The 23005-nt window shown below is 39.0% G+C and overlaps 1 protein-coding gene across 1 annotated transcript in view; it reads right to left on the minus strand.

Annotated features, from left to right (window-relative positions):
* The window catches only part of LOC126376569 (solute carrier family 2, facilitated glucose transporter member 8-like), a 55940-nt gene that overhangs the window by 15207 nt on the left and 17728 nt on the right, over positions 1-23005 (minus strand). The window contains exons 3-4 of the mRNA XM_050024049.1: positions 6062-6291; positions 251-367 (exon numbers count right to left, since the gene is read on the minus strand). Of these exons, the coding sequence (XP_049880006.1) occupies positions 251-367; positions 6062-6291 (347 nt within the window). The remainder of the gene's footprint in view (positions 1-250; positions 368-6061; positions 6292-23005) is intronic.

Here is a 23005-nt window from a genome sequence, read left to right on the forward strand (position 1 = left end):
CTTGCGCATATAAAAGTGATTGCGCAATGCAAACAAATGTCAAATAGCAATATTGCTTTCTTAGATGAATTGCTTCGATGTGGCCATTTTAACCCCCCTGGTCGTTCTGTTTAATACTACAAACTACAAATTCAATGCTGGCAATTGCCAGTGTTTGATAGTGATCAATCCATCCAATTTCCTCCCGATCCTTCCTCTCTATCTCTCCTCCTTCTCTTCCTATCTCATTCTTCTTCTTCCACGTTCTTACCTCTTTAAGATAGAGCGGTGTGACAACGTAGCACCCTGCGCAGGCGAGCCCGGAGATAATGCGCGAGGTGATCAGCGCCCACGGCCGCAACGAGAACAGCGTGATAGACCAGCTCGTCTGAAACAACACATACATGTATAGTGAGGTGGAATACCAGCTTCATCAACCCTGGTGTCAGGGTTATGATTGAGGCGCCAAAGGCCCCTGACGTGGCTCATGTAACGATTACTCACTTACATCAGTAAATAACGTGCTTAACGTGCTTGGCTTAACGTGCCTTCCGAAGCACGGATCATCGTACTTTCGGACAATCAGATGATCAGCCTGTAATGTCCTCTAAGCAAAGTAGGGATCATAAAGTGATTTAGTGATATGTCCCCACCGGGATTCGAACCCGGGGCCTCCGGATCGTGAGTCCAACGCTCGACCACTGGACCAGAGGCCGTTACTTGCACTTGTAATAACGTTATTAAAAAAAACCCTTCCACAATTAAAAGTCGTAAATAGGTTTGATCTAAATAGAAGCACTAATGACCGCTACTGACCAGTTAAGTATTACGGCAGCGCAGTAAGACAATTATTATGGTTGTAGTTTGAACCGCCTGCGATATAGGGTGTGGTGCAAGTTATGAGTGTTTGTGAAAACTGCGACAACGTAGTATTGTTAATGTTAATTAAATTCGTGGAATAAAGTGTTCCAGAATTTTTTCATACAAAATTTTGATATTCCATTGATTGAATTGAATTGGGTAGTTTCCTAGGTCAAAGATAAATTATGAAATTCTGGGAGGTTAAAACGGCCACAACGAAGCAATTTATCTAAAAAAAGAATATTGTAATATGATATTTGCGTATATATGTGTGCAATGCAAACAAATGTCAAATAGCAATATTGCTTTTTTAAATGAATTGCTTCGATGCGGCCTGATTACTAAATAAGGACAGATTTAAAGGAGACAAAAAACGTTATCTTTTTTTCTATTTAAGTAACTTATTTATGAATTAAAATTCATAAAGAGAAATGTAATAACAAGTGCGACATTTTGTCACGTTATTCTATGACATCACAGGTTGATTTTTCATACAAATTCAATCGCAATTTCGTGTTTCAACGTTTAGTAAAACGTAACTGATTTGACTAGTTAGAAACTACCCTATATCCGTTTATTGAAAGCCCTAAGCTGGTCAAAAACAGAACTGCGGTAAAACAAAGTAATCTGTCTGTAAAAAAATGTACAAATCTAGTTTCGCTTGCGCTTATCTTTCAACTACACCATAGAGTATAACAGACGAGTAACCTACATCCAATACACGAGACAATAAGAAAATTAATTGATCTACTTTGAACATTCTGTTGTTGTTTATGTCTATTATACATGACACTCTTGGTAACAACACTCGGTAGTTGGCAGTCAGAGCAAAGTTAGACAAAAGCTTGAATGCATTTTAGTGATTTATTTATTTATGCAATCCGCACTAGGCCCGCGTGATGGTTTAAGGGCCGATCTCCCTATCCATCCATAGGGAAGGCCCGTGCCCCTGATGATTTATTTATGTCCGTTTATTCTAGCCATAGAGTCTACCTAGCCTGACAAGGCCCTTAATAATTGCTGAATGTAATAAACAGCTAAATCAAGGGGAGGCCTTTGCCCAGCAGTGGGATCGTATAGGCTAAATAAGATAAGATAAGATAAGAATGTAATACGTATAGCGTGGGGGGAGGAGTGGTCAGGATAATTACGTAATATAAGATGGGCTGTTAACACGGAATATAAGAAAGAGGTTGGTAGGGCCAAGTGAGCGCGAAATGCGCGCCGTACAAATATGAGCAAATAGTTCATAAGTACTTCAACTTTGCACTCCACTTCTCCGCGAACTTACGACGCATCGATCTCCGCGAAAATATATTAAAAGGTCGTCTTGTGTATTATAACCTGCAGGGCAATAAGTCAAATATATCAACTATCTTGCAAGGACATCCCTCCTAATCACAGGAATGCTAAAAACCCTTGCGTTCGTATGCAATACGAGTATCTTACGATACGATAAAATTGCAACCTATCACACAAAATATACATTGCCGATAAAGTGACTGTGGAATTTGATTTTTTTTTTTACTTATTGTAGATTTGCCGCAGATGGCATTAACTACTTGGCCGGACAAATGGGGAGCGCTGAAGGCTCTCACCCGGTACAACGTTTAAGACAACAGGCCTGAGGGTGCCCAGTTGGGCGCGAACCTCGGCTCAGGGCGTCGTCTGAGAGGAAAAATATTTGAAAGAATTAATCGATCCTAGTGGGTCGATAGCGATAAGCGCTGAATGAGGGAAATCGTCGACCACGCCGGCGGGGTCGGTATCGGGGTCCTGAAGTGTTTGGTGTCGCGAGCTGATTGGCTGCCTCTATGGCTAGAGTAATTGGGTCGTCGGGATCGTATATTACGTCCTTCGGACGCCGATACTTTTCAGTACCGTCCCTAAGCGGAATGTACTCGGAAGCCGCAACTACCAGGGGATTTGGGTGGTGCGGAGCAGAATCGAAAAAACGTTTGGAAGCTAATTTGAGCCATTGGGCAATGGTTGGCAGACCTAGGTCAATGTGCAGATTTTCATTGCGAAGGAACCACGGAGCTCCCGTGGCTTTCCGCATGAAACGATTTTGTGGAATTTGAGAAACAGTAGAGCTATCGTAGTTATCTGTTTGCAGGAGTAGTAGTAAAAGAGAGTGCGGTTGTCCTGGCGACAGCGGTTCTCGTACAAAATGCGCGTTAGGTGCCTTTCCAACCTCTTTCTTCTATTCCGTGGCTGTTAATTCAAATTCAAAATTATTTATTTTCAGACACAGTTTTTTTTAATATGTCACCATAATTATTATGTACTTACACCTAGAATATTTAATTTTGGGATTTCTATATGAGGTGTATTCGTATTTCGTCCCAATACGTAAGTACTTGAGGAGCTCGGTGGCGCAGCGGTAAACGCTCTCGTTGAAGTTAAGCAACTTTCGCAAAGGCCGGTCATAGGATGGGTGACCACAAAAAAAAAAGTTTTCATTTCGAGCTCCTCCGTGCTTCGGAAGGCACGTTAAGCCGTTGGTCCTGGCTGCATTAGCAGTCGTTAATAACCACCAATCCGCACTGGGCCCGCGTGGTGGTTTAAGGCCCGATCACCCTATCTATCCATAGGGAAGGCCCGTGCCCCAGCAGTGGGGACGTTAATGGGCTGATGATGATGATGATGATGACGTAAGTACTTATAGGATTTTTGAAATGAATTAATTTTTAAGTCCCTAACGGGCATTTTGTATGAGAACCAAATATTTCAGACTATGATTGTCCATCAGTTAGTAGTTACACACACATAGTTCGTTACACGATAATATATCGAATCGACTGTTGTACAAGCTTTATGTCTTCACATTTTTTTTTTATTCGCGAAATTTGTAAAAATCATCTAGAACTGTAATTCTATTTTTCATTATCATTATTATAATCACGTATTTTAAATTTGCGTGGTTTAATTTGATGACTCCTACGATTCCTGCTAAATTCACCGGAGGAAGCTGATCGCCGCACCTGGATGCGACTCTTCGAGTCTGCAGCTACACATCGGTCGCTACATTGGTACCACCCGTATTAATAAACGAATCTCAGTTGAGACTGCTCTAAAGATCATGCTCAAGTCCCTGTTTTTATATTAGAACTGTCATATTGACATGTTCTTGAGGGCAGTCTCGAAGCTGAGATTAGTTTATTAATATCACTCTTAGTACTTATGTTACTAAGTAATTAGACAGTGAACGACAAGTTTAGGCCCCCTTTAGTGATTTACGCGCTTATAGACGTATAAGTTAGTAAAGCGACGTAGAACAGCCGAGTCCATCCTCTCGGCAATTATCCTTAGGACTCCAATATTGTTATAGACTTGTCTCAAATAGCATTATGAACTATTTGGTCAGAATAACACGTATACAAGTCTGTCTTTCCATAAACTGTGTATTCAGCTGTCGATGTTTTGATATTTAATACATTATTATCACAGATGTTTCTAGTAAATACTATACACTTATATAACACTAAAAATGCAAATAACGAACTTATTTTGAATCTGTTTATTGGCATACTTCTGGGTATGCAGTTATGCATTGTAGTTGAAAAAGTCATCCTCTATCGTGTGGATTACCGAAGAGGATTACCGACCTCATCAACCCTGGCCAGGGTTATTATTGAGTCGCCAAAGGCCCTTGACATGACTCATGTAATGATTACGTACTTAGATCAGTAAGTAGTAATGGGAACCAACGGCTTAATGTGCTTCCAAAGCGATTTTTCGGACAATCGGGTGATCAGTCCGCAATGTCCTAACCAAATCTAGGGGTGTTAAAAAGGCCACATCGAAGCAATTCATCTAAAAAACAATATTGCAACTTGTCATTTGCGCATACTTGACAGATGTAACAATAAAATAGGAAATATGTCCGATACGGTAGTTTATCATTGAGCTATAATTATCCAATATATTTTACTAAGATTATTTTTAAATATTTTATTTTTACAAAATAAGAATGCGATTTATTATCTGTGTATTACAAGACCCGAAACACAATCTGTCATGATTGAGTTTCGTGTGAAGTCACATATCACAAAATAAACAAAAAACTATCTGTCAGGTTTCAAGTTGTACTGCTTGACAGTTTCTTTGTTTACTGAAATATGACGTCACTCGGCAAAATGTCACGTAACCAACCGTTTTCGTGCGAAGTTTGAAATTAATGAACAAAAATATACTGGGTGTTAGTGACATCGTAACGAATACTGAGGGGGTTGATTCACAATTGAAATTTCTACTTGATATCAACTCAGAATCATGGCCTGAACCACACCTCAAAGTTCTCGTTACGATGTCACTAACACCCTGTATATTTTTTCCTTTTTTTAAATTAAAACTTTTTCAAGAAAATTTACATAAACTGCCTATATACGTCCCACTGCTGGGCACAGGCCTCCCCTCAATCAACCGGAGGGGGTATGGAGCATACTCCACCACGCTGCTCCACTGCGGGTTGGTGGAGGTGTTTTTACGGCTAATAGCCGGGACCAACGGCTTAACGTGCCCTCCGAAGCACGGAATCATCTTACTTTTTCGGACAATCAGGTGATTCAAGCCTGAAAAGTCCTTACCAAACAAAGGACAGCCTCACAAAGTGATATAGACAAGAAAATTTAAATATCTAATTTTCAAAATACTTATCCGAAAACAGTCAAGTAATTATTTTATTTATTATTACACGACAAACATTTGTATTACGACAGTTACAATATGATGGGTAAGAATATAATGTAAAACAAATATTTATTAGCTATACAAAACAAGGAAACATCAATTTACGCTACTCATATTGCTTTTTGGATCAATTGGTTGGATGTGGCACTTTTAGCTCCTCGAGAGCCCACAAGGTGATTTGTGGGAGGTTGAAAATGTCACGTGAATGTAACATATGATAAAAATGTCTGGTATTGAATGTGTTCCTCTAGTTATTAAAAAACTTGTAATGTATATCCTCATTGGTTTTTTAAAAGATGTGTTGCTGTTGCAGTTTCTTGTCATTTCTTCTCCTCAGCCATAACACCTTGCGAAATGACGTAAATTCAAAAATGTTACATTGAACTGCAACAAGTTTATCCATGATAATTACGTTGAATAAATGATTCTGATTTCTGATTACATATTCACTTACTTAATGGAATTCTATAGTCTCTGCTTACCCCGGTGGGAAATAGGCGTGAGTTTATGTATGTATGTATTCACTTACCACAAGCATAAGACTGGTGATCATAGTGGTGATCTTCCGGCCCCACCTGTCGGCGAGGTCCCCCACTAAGAACCCGCAGAACACAGGCGGCAGGAAGGTGAGAGACGCCATCCAGGATATGGTCTCATCGCTGATGGGCTCCGGCGCCGGACCGTCCTTGGACTGGAGTAACGGAGTCATCGGCGACTGCCAGCCCATCAGCATGCCGAAGTTTAATACTGGTATTGTGACTGGAAAAGGAGAAAAGATAAGATAAATATACTTTATTAGTGATCCGCCTTTGAGGAGCTCGGTGGCGCAGCGGTTAACGCGCTCGGTCTGCGATTGTTGTAGTTAAGCAACTTTCGCAAAGGCCGGTCATAGGATGGGTGACCACAAAAAAAAAGTTTTCATCTCGAACTCCTCCGTGCTTCGGAAGGCAAGTTAAAAATAACCACCAATCCGCACTGGGCCCGCGTGGTGGTTTAAGGCCCGATCTCCCTATCCATCCATAGGGAAGGCCCGTGCCCCAGCAGTGGGGACGTTAATGGGCTGGTGATGATGATGATAGTTTCTTTAAATAATGACCCTTTTTTGATGTCACTTATAGATTTACCGCACATAGCATTAACTACTTGGCCGGACAAATGGGGAGCGCCGAAGGCTCTCATCCAGTACAACGTTTAAGACAACAGACCTGAGGGTGCCCAGTTGAGCGCGATCCTCGGCTCAGGGCGTCGTCTGAGAGGAACAATATTTGAAAGAATTAATCGACCCTAGAGGGTCGATAGTGATAAGCGCTGATTGAGGGAAGTCGTCGACCACGCCGGCGGGGTCGGTATCGGGGTCCAATATTGACCCTTAATAGAAACCTTAGTATTAAAACTATAGTAAAAGTTTCATACCAACTTTATAAAAAGCACACGGTACAGAAAACAGGAACGTACGTAAACAGCCTATATACGTCCCACTGCTGGGCACAGGCCTCCCCTCAATCAACCGGAGGGGGTATGGAGCATACTCCACCACGCTGCTCCAATGCGGGTTGGTGGAGGTGTTTTTTACGGCTAATAGCCGGGACCAACGACTTAACGTGGCCTCCGAAGCACGGAATCATCTTACTTTTTCGGACAATCAGGTGATTCAAGCCTGAAAAGTCCTTACCAAACAAAGGACAGTCTCACAAAGTGATTTCGACAATGTCCCCATCGGGAATCGAACCCGGACCTCCAGATCGTGAGCCTTACGCTCTAACCACTAGACCACGGAGGCTGTTAACAACAGGCAGAAAACAGGAAAAATATAAGAAATGCAAAACAGGCGGCCATATTGTTCATGCAGTAATTTTTTTCACCTTTAGATCTCTCTTTATTTAGTGATCAGAATTTCATATGACCTAGGTAACTAGCCAATTATCAAACAAACACTTCATAGTGGCTGCAAGTTGTAACAAGCTTTAAACAATGTCATGTCTTATTTACAATGAAACATTATTGCTAAAGTACCTTATAATATTTATTGTTTTATTATCATCTTGAGTAACGTAAGTTCAAACTGTTAAGATCAATTGTTAATTGTGGGACAGAGATATGAGAACTGGAATTGACTAGATTCATTCTAGATAGGTAATATATGTTTGTTCTGATCTTTGACTATTTGTTCCAGTCGGATTGTATTACGGCTAGCCGTTTTCAAAAACAGTTCCGTTTGGTCCGTATCAACAATTAGCCGGATTGTCAATTCGAAAGTCTCCTAAAGATACACCACCGTAAAGATTCACAGGTGTTAGTGACATCGTAATGAAAACTTTGAGGGATATATTCAGGCCACCAGTTGATATCAAGTGAAATTTTCCATCGCAAAAGTATAGAATTGAAAATAATTTAAAAACAAAAAAATACATGAATTCTGCAAAAGTCCAATCCGTTTCTTGCAAAGTAATAAATTAACTGGATGCTCTTAAGACCTCCTGGTTACATGTCGTTTCTGTAATAGACCTAAAACACCTACAAAAACATAAATTTCATAATTATGACAACTAATGGTTCATAATTTCACCACTGTTTACAAATAATTCGGTGGGCTCAGTGACTGAACTTTTGCTTTGTGATTGTACCTCTGACTACCCCGATTGGGATATAGTCGTGAGCTTATCTTTTATGATTCAATATCGTTAGGTCTATATTCAGTGGAAATGCGTCATAGGCTGTTGAAATCCTCTATTTATGCAAAGGTACCAATTGATATTACTTATGTACAGTTTATGCAAATTGTTTTATAAATAGCGAAGTTACTAGCATTTGATACCCAGTAATAATTATAGATGCAGTTATCAATAGTGTTGAATATAATGATTATGATTTTGATGGTTGAGATGTCTTTAGAAAAGGTTTAGTACGATCTACTTGTTACCGTAATGAATGTGGAGGAAGAGAAGTATTTCAGGATCGAAGCAAATGTAATTCCATAATCTGATTACCCGCTGCGTGAGTTTATGTATGTATCATACGTACATAATATAACATAGCATTTGTGCTCACAACTATATTCTCAATTCCCATGGCTAGTCAGAGGTACATCTATTGCAGATGAACTGAGTACCCGCGCTTCACCGAGCTTTCTGTTAGTCTAACGTGATGGACAGCGAGTGCCGTCTATAATACACAGAGACTATATCGTCACTGGAAAGGCAAAATTACGTAAGCGCCAAAATAGGTATTTTGGGTTTTTTATATATTCGGAATCAGCGTTTCATGCTGCGTCGATCTGTCTGGGTAGCATTGCGATACGAGCACTTTTTTGGCGCTTACGTAAATTTAAAAATAGTTGATTTTTTTCAGTTCCAGTTTCTTAAACGACAAGATTTTGGTGTATTTTTCGTGGCTGGTGTATAAGTAATATTGTGTTCCTATATAATAACTACATATTAACTTTAAGTAAATTTGTCATTCTATAGTTTGAAAAGTGTCATTTTATTAGTAATTTTGGACTACTGAAAATAAAAATTAAACTATGTATAAGTCATTTTTATCTACAGCTTTTAAAATAAGTAAGGCGTATAAGAAAAAATGTCTTAGCATGTTTATGCAGTGAATGGCGTATAAGTAATTTTGACTTACAGTATTTAGAATAAGTAAGGCGTATACGTAAATTTTCCTTCGCATTTTTATGCTGTTATTAAGCAAGTTTGTGGGCTAGCAGTAAGTTTCCCATGAAGTAATTTTTTAACAATAGTTCTAAAAGTAAAACTATTTTAGAATTGATTAGCGACCCGCCCGGCTTCGCTCGGGTGCAATGCTGAGAAAAAAATGAAATTATTTACGACATCACATTAAAAACCTCAAAAATAATAGTATTTCTCCACTATTTATTGGATGTTATTATACATATAAACCTTTCTCTTGAATCACTCTATCTATTACAGAAAACCGCATCAACATCCGTTGCGTAATTTTAAAGATTTAAGCGTACATAGGGATATAGGGACAGAAAAAGCCACTTTGTTATGCATTTTAAGTTCTGTCGTTTGCATATTTGGCGCCAATTTTGAATTTAGAACTCAAAATTAAAATTTGTTGGAATTTAGAATATCGAAACAATTGAAAGCATTAGAATTAATGCAATTGTTTAATTACAGCGTTGGTTAGAATCTGTCACGTCCGAAAATGAATCTTACAAAGGAAAATGTCCGTGCAATAATTTTCTATAACTTTCGAAGAGGCCTAACGCGACTTCAGTGATTCGAAGAGTAATTCTGCGATGAAGTACCATGTCTGCGGATCATCGAACGCTGGTATTTAGAATTCGAGCATGGACATACCACAATCAGTCACAAATCTCGTGAAGGACGTCCAAGATCCGCCTTCACTGAAGATAGTATCGTTGCTGTGAGACAACTTATCCTCGAAAATCGTCATGTGACATACCGAGAGATGGAGGCGTTATTAGGCATTTCAGAGACAACCATTCAAAAGATATTGTATGAGGCACTTGGTGTGAGAAAACTAGTTTTCCGTTGGATCCCGCATTTGCTTTCTGACGATCATAAGGCGGCCCGCATCAGATGGTGTAAGAAAACTCTTCAGAGGTGCAACCGAGGAGAGTCAAATCACGTGTACGGCATTATCAGTGGTGACGAATCTTGGATTTATGCCTACGATCCTGATTCCAAACAACAATCTACAGTTTGGGCCTTCCAAGACGAGTCAAAGCCGACTAAAATTGTTCGCTCTCGAAGCACTTCAAATAAGATGGTGGCTACCTTCGTGGCGAAAATCGGTCATGTTGTGACAATTGCACTTGAAGATCGTAGGACGGTTAATGAGGTTTGGTATACCACATTTTGTTTACCACAAGTCATCGCCGAACTTCAAAAATCTAACCCAAAGCGATGCATCATCCTGCACCATGATAACGCAAGCTCACACACCGCTCGTCAAACGATTGAGTGTTTGAAACAGGAAAACGTAGAACTTCTTGACCATCCTCCATACAGTCCTGACCTAAGCCCCAATGATTTCTTTACATTTCCCAAAATTAAGAAGACTCTTCGCGGTCGAAGGTTCCTGTGCGGTGAAGAAGCGGCCAACGCTTTTAAGTCAGCCATTTTGAACACCTCTACTTTGGAGTGGAATAAGTGTTATAATAACTGTTTCGAGCGAATGAAAAAGTATATTAAAATTCGTGGTAAATACTTTGAAAAACAATAAAATGTACTTACTATAAGGATTGATTGATTGATTGATTTTTTTCTTCAAACGACAAAACTTAAAAGGCGTGCCTTATACTATGTAGTAACGTCGTTTGCGTAAAAAGTAGAAGCTTTTCTAAAATATGTATTGATTTAATACTTTCATAACCGATATTTTAATAGCGCAAGTAGGTATTTTGAATTTCTAGTTAAGAAATATTTTAGTACTAGGCAGAACAGCTAGCTAATAGAATAAAAACGTGGGGCCCATTATCTATTCCTGTATTACTTTCTACTATACTAAGTTTGGATTGCATTGACTTACTATAATCGTAACTGGAGATTTTGACAATCAATAACCAGCCGTGGGAGCTTCACCAACGAACGCCTATCTCATGATCTACCAAAGTTTAAAGATATGCTCTGCCATAGGTAGGATGTAAGAGGGGCCCCACGTTTTTATTTCAGTCTAATATGCTTATAAAAAGCTATTCTGCCTAGTACTAAAATATTCCTGAACTAGAAGTTCAAAATACCTGCTTGTTATGGTGTGGGCTGCTTAGTTTACCTACCAAGCAAACCCTGGTGTTAGTATTCTTTTATGAACCGCCTTTCGGCCGCTGACATGGTTCATGTTATGACGACCACTATCATCAGAGATAGTAATGACCGGGACCACCTACGTAGGTTGATAGGTAAGTAACTATTTATTTATTTTCTAGTTTTCACTGCACATAAAATAAAACTGTTTAACTATAGATAATTTATTACAATCTAATTCCTAAATACATAGCCCTTCCAGAGACTTGACTAGGGTACTTTTTCTATTTCTATTTTTGACCCAAATAAATACCGTACGGGTTGAGCTAAATAAAACCGATTAAAAAGAAACTTTTACATACATATAACGGTTTATACGCTATTATTTATATTTTGTGTAACTTTATTTCTGGCACTTCAGTATTTTAATAGCCATTTTTATAAATCAATTGAAGTAATAAGTAGTTTAAGGAGGTATTAAGAATAATTATTTGTCTCTTACGTCTTTTTACCCATGTAAGATATTACAAAAACTTACTTTAAAGAATTTTTGGTGAACTGACATAATCAATCGATCACTTTTTAGGCAATTTTTACATAATGAGAGCAGATGTGTAAAAGTCGTTACAGTAACTTTTACTCCGCTAACATTACAGTATTGTTATATTTAAAGAAATATTGTCGTTCTCGTATGCATTGTCGTAAGAGCTGTAAGTAATTTTGTTTCCAATTAATATTTTAACCAGATGGCGGTTAAGTAAATTTGCTTTACTGTAAACTGAAGTCATTTTTACGTAAGCGCCACTATATCCTAAAATAGCAATCCAACTGTTATGATATGTATTGCTGGACATAGAAAATTAAAAAACAATGTAACCTTACCTTGACATCATCTAAATTGGATAATTGGGTAAAAAGTTATGATAAAAAAACGAAAAAATGAAACTTTAAACGGCTTTTTCTGGAAATGGCCTTTTGGCGCTTACGTAATATTGCCTTTCCAGTGACGATATGTAGAAAAAAATATGTAGAAACGAGTAGAAAAATGGCCTAACGACGCATGCGCGAGTAATAAAATCAGCTGTTCTATCTTATTACGTCATAGGCTTCCATTCATCTCTCAAATGAATTGATAGTCGCCACACGTTCATTGTTGCAACACCACTAATTTAGTATGCGTGTCGACAGCCGTGCGGTAACCGAATTTATCGATCCTCTGGGTCGTAATTTTGAATGCCTATCGGGTGTTTGTCGGTAAAGGAAATATACAATTTACAACAGGCATGACTTATTTTGATTGTTTTTTTTTCTTTTGTTTTTATTTATAATATATATTTAGCATACTTACACAATACGTATAGATGGAACTTATAGAACACGCGTCGAATGGCATTGTAGTAAATTGTCCGGAAAATTTTAGCGTCGACTCCCTTTATGTAAACTCTCTTTGCGTTTATGTGACGTCATCAGCCCCCGCGGCACAACAATTACGCCGCACGCGGCGCGAATTATATCGACTTCGACCAATAGCCGTATGACGTTTACAACACACACAAACAAATGTTTATTTGCGACGTAATTGCTGTCCCGTGGTCTAGTGGTTAGAGCGTTGGGCTCACAATATGAAGGTCCGGGATCAATTTCGACGGGGACATTGTCGAAATCACTTTGTGAGACTGAGAAAGGATAAAATAAAGGATATTTGGTATTGGTGGTGACATTGCAGGATTAAATCAACTGATTGTCTGAAAAAGTATTCCGTGATGAGTCCGTGCTTCGGAGGGCACGTTAAGCTGTTGATCCCGGCTATTAGCTGGAAAACACCAGAATCACAATCATTTATTCAACGTATTTATTATGGATAAACTTGTTGAAGGTCAATGTACCATTTTTGAATTTACGTCATTTCGCAAGGTGTTATGGCTGAGGAGAAGAAATGACAAGAAACTGCAACAGCAACACATCTTTTAAATCAATTTTCACCTCCCAACTCCCAACCCGCAGTGGAGCAGCGTGGAGTATGCTCCATACCCTCTTCGGTTGATTGAGGAGAGTCCTGTGTCCAGTAGTGGGACGTACAGTCATGAGCAATATAATGTACCCACTTTAGGACTCTGTCGCACTAACATATTTGACATTTAGTGAGACTTACAGTACAATTTGTCAAAAAAGTTAATGTGACATGGTACCAAAGTGTATACATATTAATGCTCGTGACCGTACATAGGCTGCTTATGTTATGTTAAGACAATAAATTATTATCATAATTTTATTATCTTAATTTTTGTAAGTATTAAAGTATCGTAATGAAGCTTAACTCAATTCATAATAATGGTACCACAGTCATCTAAGACAGCTGATGCTTATGTAAATTCATCCATTGTTGTATTCGTTAACGATAGTTGAATATATTAACGGATAGGATATAGGAGTTGTGGGTTTACATCTGATTACTATTTATTGTTAAGTAATATAATTTAAGGAGTGGACGGTTTTAGGATGGGTACCATTAGTGGCGGCCTGAGGCCTCTGCCTCGAATTTTGCGGGCAGCGGGGCGGCGGTGGCGGCGGCGCGGGAGCGGCAGGATCTTATGCGTATCGTCAAATGGACCGGGTCTCGAAAACAGCGGCGCGGGAGCGGCGCGGGGGCGGGCAACGAGCGGTGCACTCCAGTCGAGCGGTGACCGTTGCGCGTCTGCATTGTAGTATAGTGTTGTACTTTTTTTCGTGACGTAGGTATCAAAATGTCCTCGGACGTGCAGGAGCAAATTATTTCGGCAATCTTTGAGAGGAGACCCATATGGAACAGCAAAGATGTGAACCATAAAAATAGAAGAATAATTAATCGTTTATGGGAAGAAATAAAAAACGAACTGAATATTGAAGGTAGGTGAATATAAAAAATATTTATTATGTTATTTACAATGTTTATTATGGTTTACAAATTAATTAGTAGCTAATGGGATTACTACACCGCTACAGTGCCGCGCGATCTGCCCGCTGGTTTCGAGAACAGGTATGCGTTGCCCGCCCCTCTCCCGCGCCGCCGCCGCTGCCGCTCCGCTGCCCGCAAAATTCGAGACCGAGGCCTTAGGGCGGTGCGAGAGGTGAGAGCTTCTTAAGCTTCTTTTCCCCGGCTATACAGGTTGTGAGAAGCTGCAGTAGTTTTAGGCGGATGAGACGTTCGTTATGTGAAAATTGACGATTCAAAGTGTAACTAAGTTACCTACTGAATAAAGATATTTTTGAATTTTGAATTTGAGATCGCACCGGGCGCCGTTTTGGGGGGGGGGGGGGAATCAGCCACGACGGAACCACCCTGACTGGTAGCTCCGGATCTACAGGGGAGTAACTGGATTGGGCCCACCTGCCCTTGTGAATTAGACCTCATAGCGGCCACATACAACTCATACATTTAATGGGTCCGTAAACGACATTTTTAAAAGATTTAATTAGGTATATTTCGGTGATGATTCCGTGCTGCGGAGGTCACGTTAAGCCGTTGGTCCCGGCTGTTAGCCGTAAAAACATCTCTACCAACCCGCATTGGAGCAGCGTGGAGTATGCTGCATACCCCCTCCGGTTGATTGAGAGGAGGCCTGTACTCAGCAGTGGGACATAATATATCGGCTGTTTATGTTATGTATGTTATGTTATATTTCGGTGGCCGTAATCGAAAAAACTGTATTTTGAATGCGCCACTGTGAATCTCGAACCACCTAAATATTTTGCTAGTACCTCCACTGGGTACTCATCTAGTTTTTTTATATCTTTATGATATGAAGCCCGCTTCTCACCGTTCGATATTGTTTTGAAATTTTTATGTATTAACTCGAGTCTAAACGAGTTAAATCTGCAATCAATTGCTGAACAATTGGAAGTCATAACAATATTCTTACGCACAACTGATGACGATTGCTCATGGCGATGACTCCGTGTAATGACGCTTGCTAATTGTAAATTGACGATGGTCGGGTTAAGGTCAGATTCTTGACTTGGTACAAACATACCTACAGTCATGAGCAATAGAATGTACCCACTTTAGGACTCTGTCCCACTAATATATTTGACATTTAGTGAGACTTACAGTTCAATTTTCAAAAAAGTTAATGTGACATGGTACCAAAACGTATACATATTAATGCTCGTGACCGTACATACACTCACGCCTATTTCTCATCGGGATAAGCAGTGACTATGGAATTGCATTTGCTTCGATCCTGACACACTTCTCTTGCTTCCTCCACATTCATCAATCGCACACGCACGCCGGACCAGAGTAGATTGTACTGAACCTTTTCTAAAAACATCTCCATTTTGGAAAATGTGCGTCCTTCTAGGTCTTCCTCTGCCAGCCTTTCCACCAATCTTCGGTTTATATATTGCTTTCGTAATCCTATTATCCTTCATCCGCTCTACGTGTCCAAACTAACTTAACATTCCCTTCTCAATCTTAGTCACTATATCTCTTGACTTGGTGTCATCTAAAAATAAGATAAACTTTAATGGATGTCAATTATTTTTTATGTAAGTACACATAAGTAAGATTAAGTAGTATGTAAGTTTTTTAAACACGGCACTGGTCGTTCTGTATAATAATTTATAATAATTATATAGTATTTATTGATTATTTTAGTACAGTCATGAGCAATATAATGTACCCACTTTAGGACTCTGTCGCACTAACATATTTGACATTTAGGGAGACTTACAGTTCAATTTATCAAAAAAGTTAATGTGACATGGTACCAAAGTGTATACATATTAATGCTCGTGACCGTACACATATATAGCTCTCGACTATATCCCAATTAGGGTAGTCAGAGGTTCATCCATCACAAGATGAACTAAGTACCCACACCTCACCGACCTTTCTTAGACCAACGTGGAAGGGTGGGGCCGTATCGCCGTCTATAATGGTCGACCCAACATTAGTGCCAGTCCGGCACCAGGATTCGAACCAGGGCTCCCCGTTTGAGCATGCCGATGATCCACAGGACAACAGTGATTTTTTTATGTACTTAGGTATAATTTTATTTATTTATCGATTTCAGCTTTACACACCCATAAATTACGAATGATTGTAGTATCTTTGAATCGATTGACACTGTTTTTTGTTGGACATATACAAACATAATGCGCACTGTTAGGGAGTGGAATCCTTTGCCGTCTTCTGTATTTTCGAATTCATATAACCCGGGTGCTTTCAAGTCCATAGTGAACAGGCACCTTCTGGGAGCGAGCTCCATCTTAGGCCTCGTCAATGCCTTCGGGCAAGTCTGGGGCCAAGAGCAAACCTATCAAAGGTAAAATAAAAATCATGTGATAAAATTATAAAAAGAAACTACATCCAATGTCATATTTTAAACAATTTAAACCCTGGCCTTGTACCAATGTTGCATTGAAGAGATTTTATCATTGTGTGTACATTATTATACTGGAATGTAGAACTAATATTTATCAAATCAAATCAAATATACTTTATTGCACAAAACTAAAATTTGAACAATCAGACATAACACATGAATACAGAAAAAATAGACGCCGACGTTATCTCGTTTATTTATTATTGTAGTACTTAATAATTTTATGTCCGTTCACATCAATCCAACCATAACGGACTTTAATACATACATACACAACCTCATATGGCAGAGTCACAAGTAATCACAGATTGCAGCCGCTGTTGGTGCAAAGTCCTTGGATGGATATGATGAACTTTACGATGACAGGGACCAGCCTATAGCCCTTAACATGAGTCCATCGTGTTAGATCATCATTACATCGGCTATAGAGGTTGTGAGAAGCTGCAGTAGTTTTAGGCAAATGAGACGTTCGTTAAGTAAAAATTGACGATTCAAAGTGTAACTATGTTATCTACTGAATAAAGATATTTTTGAAATTTGAATTTGAAGTTTGAATTTTTTTAGAAATGACACAATCCATCTGTCGGATAACATTTCCAGGAAGACAAAGAGATGCCTATGCTTTTCAGTGGTATACTGATTAACGACCCTTATGGTGTAGGGTCTAGACGTCTTGACCACCAAACTAAAGGCGTAGTATTACTCCTCATTCTTTGCTTTAGTCTTAAAAGGCTGTAAGCCGCTAAGGAGTAAGGGGGGAGTACGTGGCCAGTGTCTAAGCAGTGGCGGCCCAAGCAAAATATTTAGGCGGTGCGAAACCTCACAGTGGCGCCCGTCAAAATACAGTGTTTTCTATTAGTTTATTGCCACCGAAATATACCTATTTAAAGCTTTTAAACATGTTGTTAAACAAGTGGCCGCTAAGAGGTCTAATTCACAGGGCAGGTGTGCCCAATACAGTTACTCCCCCGTAGATCTAGGGCTCCCAGCCAGGGCGGTCCTGTCTTGGCTGATCCCCCCCCCCATGGCGCCCGGTCCAACCGCACCGCTGGTCGCACCGGACTAGGGCCGCCACTCGCTAGCAATGCGAGTTTTGAATGGAGTACCTATGTCCGAGGTGTGACATCGAGATAACAATACATAATAATTATAATACAGATAAATACTTTTTACGTATACTTAAATATATTAAAATACACTATTATGTTTTTAGTTTTTTTTTTCTAATGCTTGTAAATTGCTATTGGAATCAATATACCAAATATTGGACAGAACTACGTGATTTTACAATAGGTTCAATGCGCGGGAATTAGATCTGTCAAAGTACGTAAACTAGTGCTGTGACGTTCATTAGTTTAGTGGTGTATCAGTCGAGATTACGTTGATCGATTCTTTTCTATTTATGTTCCATGTTTGATTTTGAAATGACCGGGTGCAGCTGAAGGCATTTAATGTTTTTTCTTTTCTATCAGAGGTGAGGAAAAAACATAATAATAAAAACTGAACAGATGTAATTTGTGTTTAAATGATACCTATATTTCAAGGAGAACCTGTGGTCATGTGAAAAACCTAGTGAATTGTCGTAGTTATCAAATGTTTATGGTTTACCTGTGCAAAAACCACCGTGACACCTGTACAATTATGCTAGGTATACCTATGAGTATTTATGTTAATTTTCCGTACCATGACGGGGACTAAAATACAAAGTTATATAATGACCGCGTCCTATCTAAGGGCCCTATCTCACTGGGACACCATGGTAGCACCACCATTAATAGTCGCGCCATGAATAAAATGTATGGTTTCGCAAAACCAACAACCCCGATACCAACCCCGTCGCCGCCGGCGTGGTCGACGATTTCCCTCAATCAGCGCTTATCACTATCGACCCACTACGGTCGATTAGGGAACAATCTCTATTTATTTTATAACCTAAAGCATAATTTTGCATACATATTTCCTTCCTATTACACAATTTTTACCTTATATAAAAAACTGAGGTCTATCTCCATAGTCTAACATCCTTAATTATAGTTATTTTCCACAGTCTTTTTCATAGCGTTATCTCGTTTTCACAGGGTCCGCTTAACTAACCTGAAGATTAGACAGGTTTGACCTTCCAACCTGCGAGCGGAAAACCAGCCCAATACAGGTCACAGGTTAGGTCACATACCTCCGAAAATGCATTGATTTGCGGCAAATCTACAATAAGTCACGTCAAAAAAAAAGGTGTAGGTATGGCGTCTGGTTTAATAGAGTAGTCTCTACAATTTAGGATATTTTCGGACTGCTAAAGTACCATGACTACTAGTCATTACTGTAGGTTATTAAAATGAATTGGCTAAAACATGGCAGTTTCCCACAATCAGTAATTTGATATAATAGAGTTGTCCTCGAAACACAGAGGCACACGGTACTAGGTATATCAATGACATCTTTTAGATTCTTTACTAGGTACTAAAAGGTCTCATTGGATTAAAATAGCATCTTATAAAAAAAAACCTTTGTTCTTAAAGATTGGCCAGGTTTTTCCACCGGTTTTCTTTTTAATGTCTAATGGCCTTGAGCTTTCTTTCTTTTTCATGTTTAAATATATATACATACGTGGAGTTGGCTGGTAATAATTTTGAAATTAGAATGCTTCTGTTATTACATTACTTATAATTATTTTGCTATTTATGCCGTCGTAAACAAAATTAACAGTTTCTCTATGGCATTCCGTTAATTAAGTTTGTCTACAATATAAAAAAGGATAAAACATTCAAAAGTTAAATTCAAAAGAATTTTCTTGGTAGACTATGATGTAATTTTCAGCGAATTAGAAAATGACAGAGGGTAATCATTAAGAGATATATGGAAATATATACCTTGTCTATCAGTCTCATCACGGAATGGTAGCCCCAAGATGGAAAAGACCAAACAAAAGGTGAGAAGACGATCTATCCAAAGGTTGGTGAAGGTCGCGGCCGCGAGAATTCTTTCGTGGCGCGGACTATATTTAAAACCTGCGGGCTTAGCACCGTAAGCGCGCGACTCTTTCTCGCCTCGACATGCGTCACCCGTCACTCTCACACAGTACTGCACTGAAAGTGACAGACGATCTCTGTCGCGGCGAGAAAGAGTCGCGTGCTTACGGTGCTAGGCCCGCTGGTATTATTAATGGCCTTCAGTTTGTAATAGGCCCGAAAAAGACGGAAGCCAAAAAGACAAAAAATCTTTTATAAGTAAATCATAATACATTACGTAAGTGACGCTTAGACATAAGCTATGACGCTTCTAAACTTGGCCCTTTATTCGTAACATAGGTACCAAATTACATAAGTAATATGTTTTTTTTTGTATTATGTCGTCACCATTAGTTATGTGCTGTTTACGGGAATGTTCCCACTCAGGGAACTTTCCCGGCAATAAAAAGGCGCAAAACTTGAGTAAAAATTAAGAGCTTTATTACCAAACTTATAGGCTCATAGGACCAGTACTAGAAATGACAAATTTAAAAAGAAAAACAGCCAGTGCATTTACTATTAAAGTTTTTACAACGGGAACATTACAATTTTGGGAATATTCCCGTGAACAGTAAATCACTGGTCACCATACAACTTCAATACACACAATGGTCAAAACCGCAGCAGTAATGGTAGCTATTAATCCCTAAAACTATTAACGCAATGTGCATCTTATGTCTACTGGATAATAGTAGCTTTTTGTGCTTACGATTATGATTTGCAAGCTGGTAGATAAAAAAATCGACTCCAGTTTTGTTAACGGGCATTTGCATAAATACTCTGCTCTACGGAAATGATTGTTTTCATATTGTTTTATTTTTTTTCTGGCTCTGGATACCTTCCCTTTTAAACCTACCTGTACCTTACAAAATATTTATAATCGTATTTTTTGTAGACAGTTACTAAAAAATCGGCATAAAATATTATTTAGTTCATAAGTTTTTAGTCCACCACAGTTAATTTACGAGAATAACAGAAACATATAAAACTAAACGGGGGCATTAAAAGTCTTTACATAAATTCCCTCCTTTGGAAAGTTCCCTGTTTCCCCTGAACATTGGGCTGAGTTTTATTCTAGGTAGAAAAAAATGCAAGTCAAAATTACAAACATTGATCACCTCAATACTCGCTGCGTTTCTATTACCATGTGTGTTTTTATGTGTAATGTGGTCTTGTCCAAATGTAGGACAGATGACTACAAGATAGTAATGTTAAGTAACATGACGACTTCAAGTACTTCATGGCTTGCCATTCGAATAAAATTAATTAATTCTCTCTCTTTTGTATAGTAACTACCTATTTCTTAATTTTACTTGTAATCTTCTATCGTGAGGGTTGTTATTAAGCCGCCAAAGGCTCCTGACATGGCTCATGTAACGACTACGTACTGTTAGATAGAAAACAATCGATCGATTTAATATCGACAGATACATCACTATGCTAATGAACGGCACAACACTAGCTTACGTACTTTGACAGATCTAATTCTTACCGTGCATATTTTTTTTTAAGTGGCACAAAGAGCCATGGAGTGTGCCTTGTTAGGCATCTCTCTCGTGGATCTCCTACCCAATGTAGATATCCGCCGAAAGACGAAATTCTTTGACGCGGGTAGGCGAATCTGAAGTCTAAAGTGGAAGTGGGCCGGAGACTTGGCTAGACGCGTGACACGAGGATGGTCGGTGGACAAAGGCCATTACAGAACGGTGTCACCAGGTCGCATACAACCTATATCCGTAGAGAAGTAGATAAAATTGTATTGGCCACCCATCACCCAACCTTTCGCCCCGGGGGTTGGGTCATGACACCCGTAACCCCCCCCCCCCCCACATGAACCCATCCTGGATCCGCCCATGCACGAGAGTGGGTACATCCGCGGCCCGGTGGTAGGACGATGTCGTTAAAACGGCGGGAAAGTTATGGATGAGGTTAGCGCAGGACAGGAAAGAGTGGTGGAAAATCGAGGAGACCTATACCCAGCTACCCAGCAGTGGGATAATGTGGCCTAATTGATGATGATGATGACTGTAGGTTTGCCTCAGATAGTATTAACTACTTGGCCGGACTAAAAATCTTAAAAAGTCGGCTATAAGTACAGGTTTTAGAAGGGTCATTCGACTGTCGTAACACTTGATTTTTCAAACAAATGGTACATAATTTTCATATAAGGTTTCATTGGATGTCTGCGTTGATGATCTTTTTCATAGTGATAGAAAAAAAGATGTTTTAAGTATAGCCACATTCTGGCCAGATTCGATTAGTTTTTGTATGGACCACAAAATAAATTGAAGTAATTTAAAAGCGAGGTTTTAATAAACCCTGTGGTTTTGGTATCTCATTTATTTATTTTTTTATAGCTACGTCTTTTGTTTCGTGATTTCCGTTATTTTATGTAGTTTTATTGTTGATTATCACTTATGTTCCATTGGGTAATTTCCTAGGTCAAAGATAAGTTATTTAATTCTGATTACTAAATCGAAGAAGATAGAAGACGGCTTCTGTGGTCCAATGGTTGAGCGTTGTGCTCATGATCCGGAGGTCCCGGGGTCGAATCCCGGTGGGGCAAATCACAAAAATCTCTTTGTGATCCCTAGTTTAGTTAGGACGTTGCAGGCTGATCACCTGATTGTCCAGAAGTAAGATGATCCGTGCTTCGGAAGGCACGTTAAGCCGTTGGTCCCGGTTATTTAAGTACGTAGTCTAGTCGTTACTTGTGTCACGTCAGGGGCCTTTGGCGGCTCAATAAAATCCTGACACCAGGGTTGATGAGGTTGGTCATCCACCTATCAACCCACACGATAAGAAGAAGAAGAATAAAGACAGATCTAAAGGTGACAAAAAATATATATTTAACTTATTTATGAATTTTAATAAAAGAAAATGTACTTAATAATAAGTGCGACATCTCGTCACATTTTCTATGACGTCACAGGTTGCGTTTTCATACAAATTCCATGGTAGTTTCGTCTTTTGACGTTTATTAAAAAGAAACTGATTTGACTAGGGGGGTTAAAATGGCCACATCGAAGCAATTCATCTAAAAAAGCAATATTGTAATTTGACATTTGCGCATATAAAAGTAAGTGCGCAATGCAAACAAATGTCAAACATCAATATTGCTTTCTTAGATGAACTGCTTTTATGTGGCCTTTTTAACCCCCTAGTTGGAAACTAGCCTATTTACAGAAAGGAAATCCATTTAGGTACGAATCAGCATACCTACAGAAATAAGGTATAAAGTGTTACAAAGTAGAATGATAAATATATTTTTTGACGAGATTTATTTTAGGTTTCCCCTTCATGACATTTTGAAATTTGGTTGGAGTTCAAAAAGATGCGCACACAAAAAGATTTTGTGTCATCT

Source organism: Pectinophora gossypiella, chromosome 21, assembly GCF_024362695.1.
Source record: "Pectinophora gossypiella chromosome 21, ilPecGoss1.1, whole genome shotgun sequence".
Taxonomy (NCBI): Eukaryota; Metazoa; Arthropoda; class Insecta; order Lepidoptera; family Gelechiidae; genus Pectinophora; species Pectinophora gossypiella.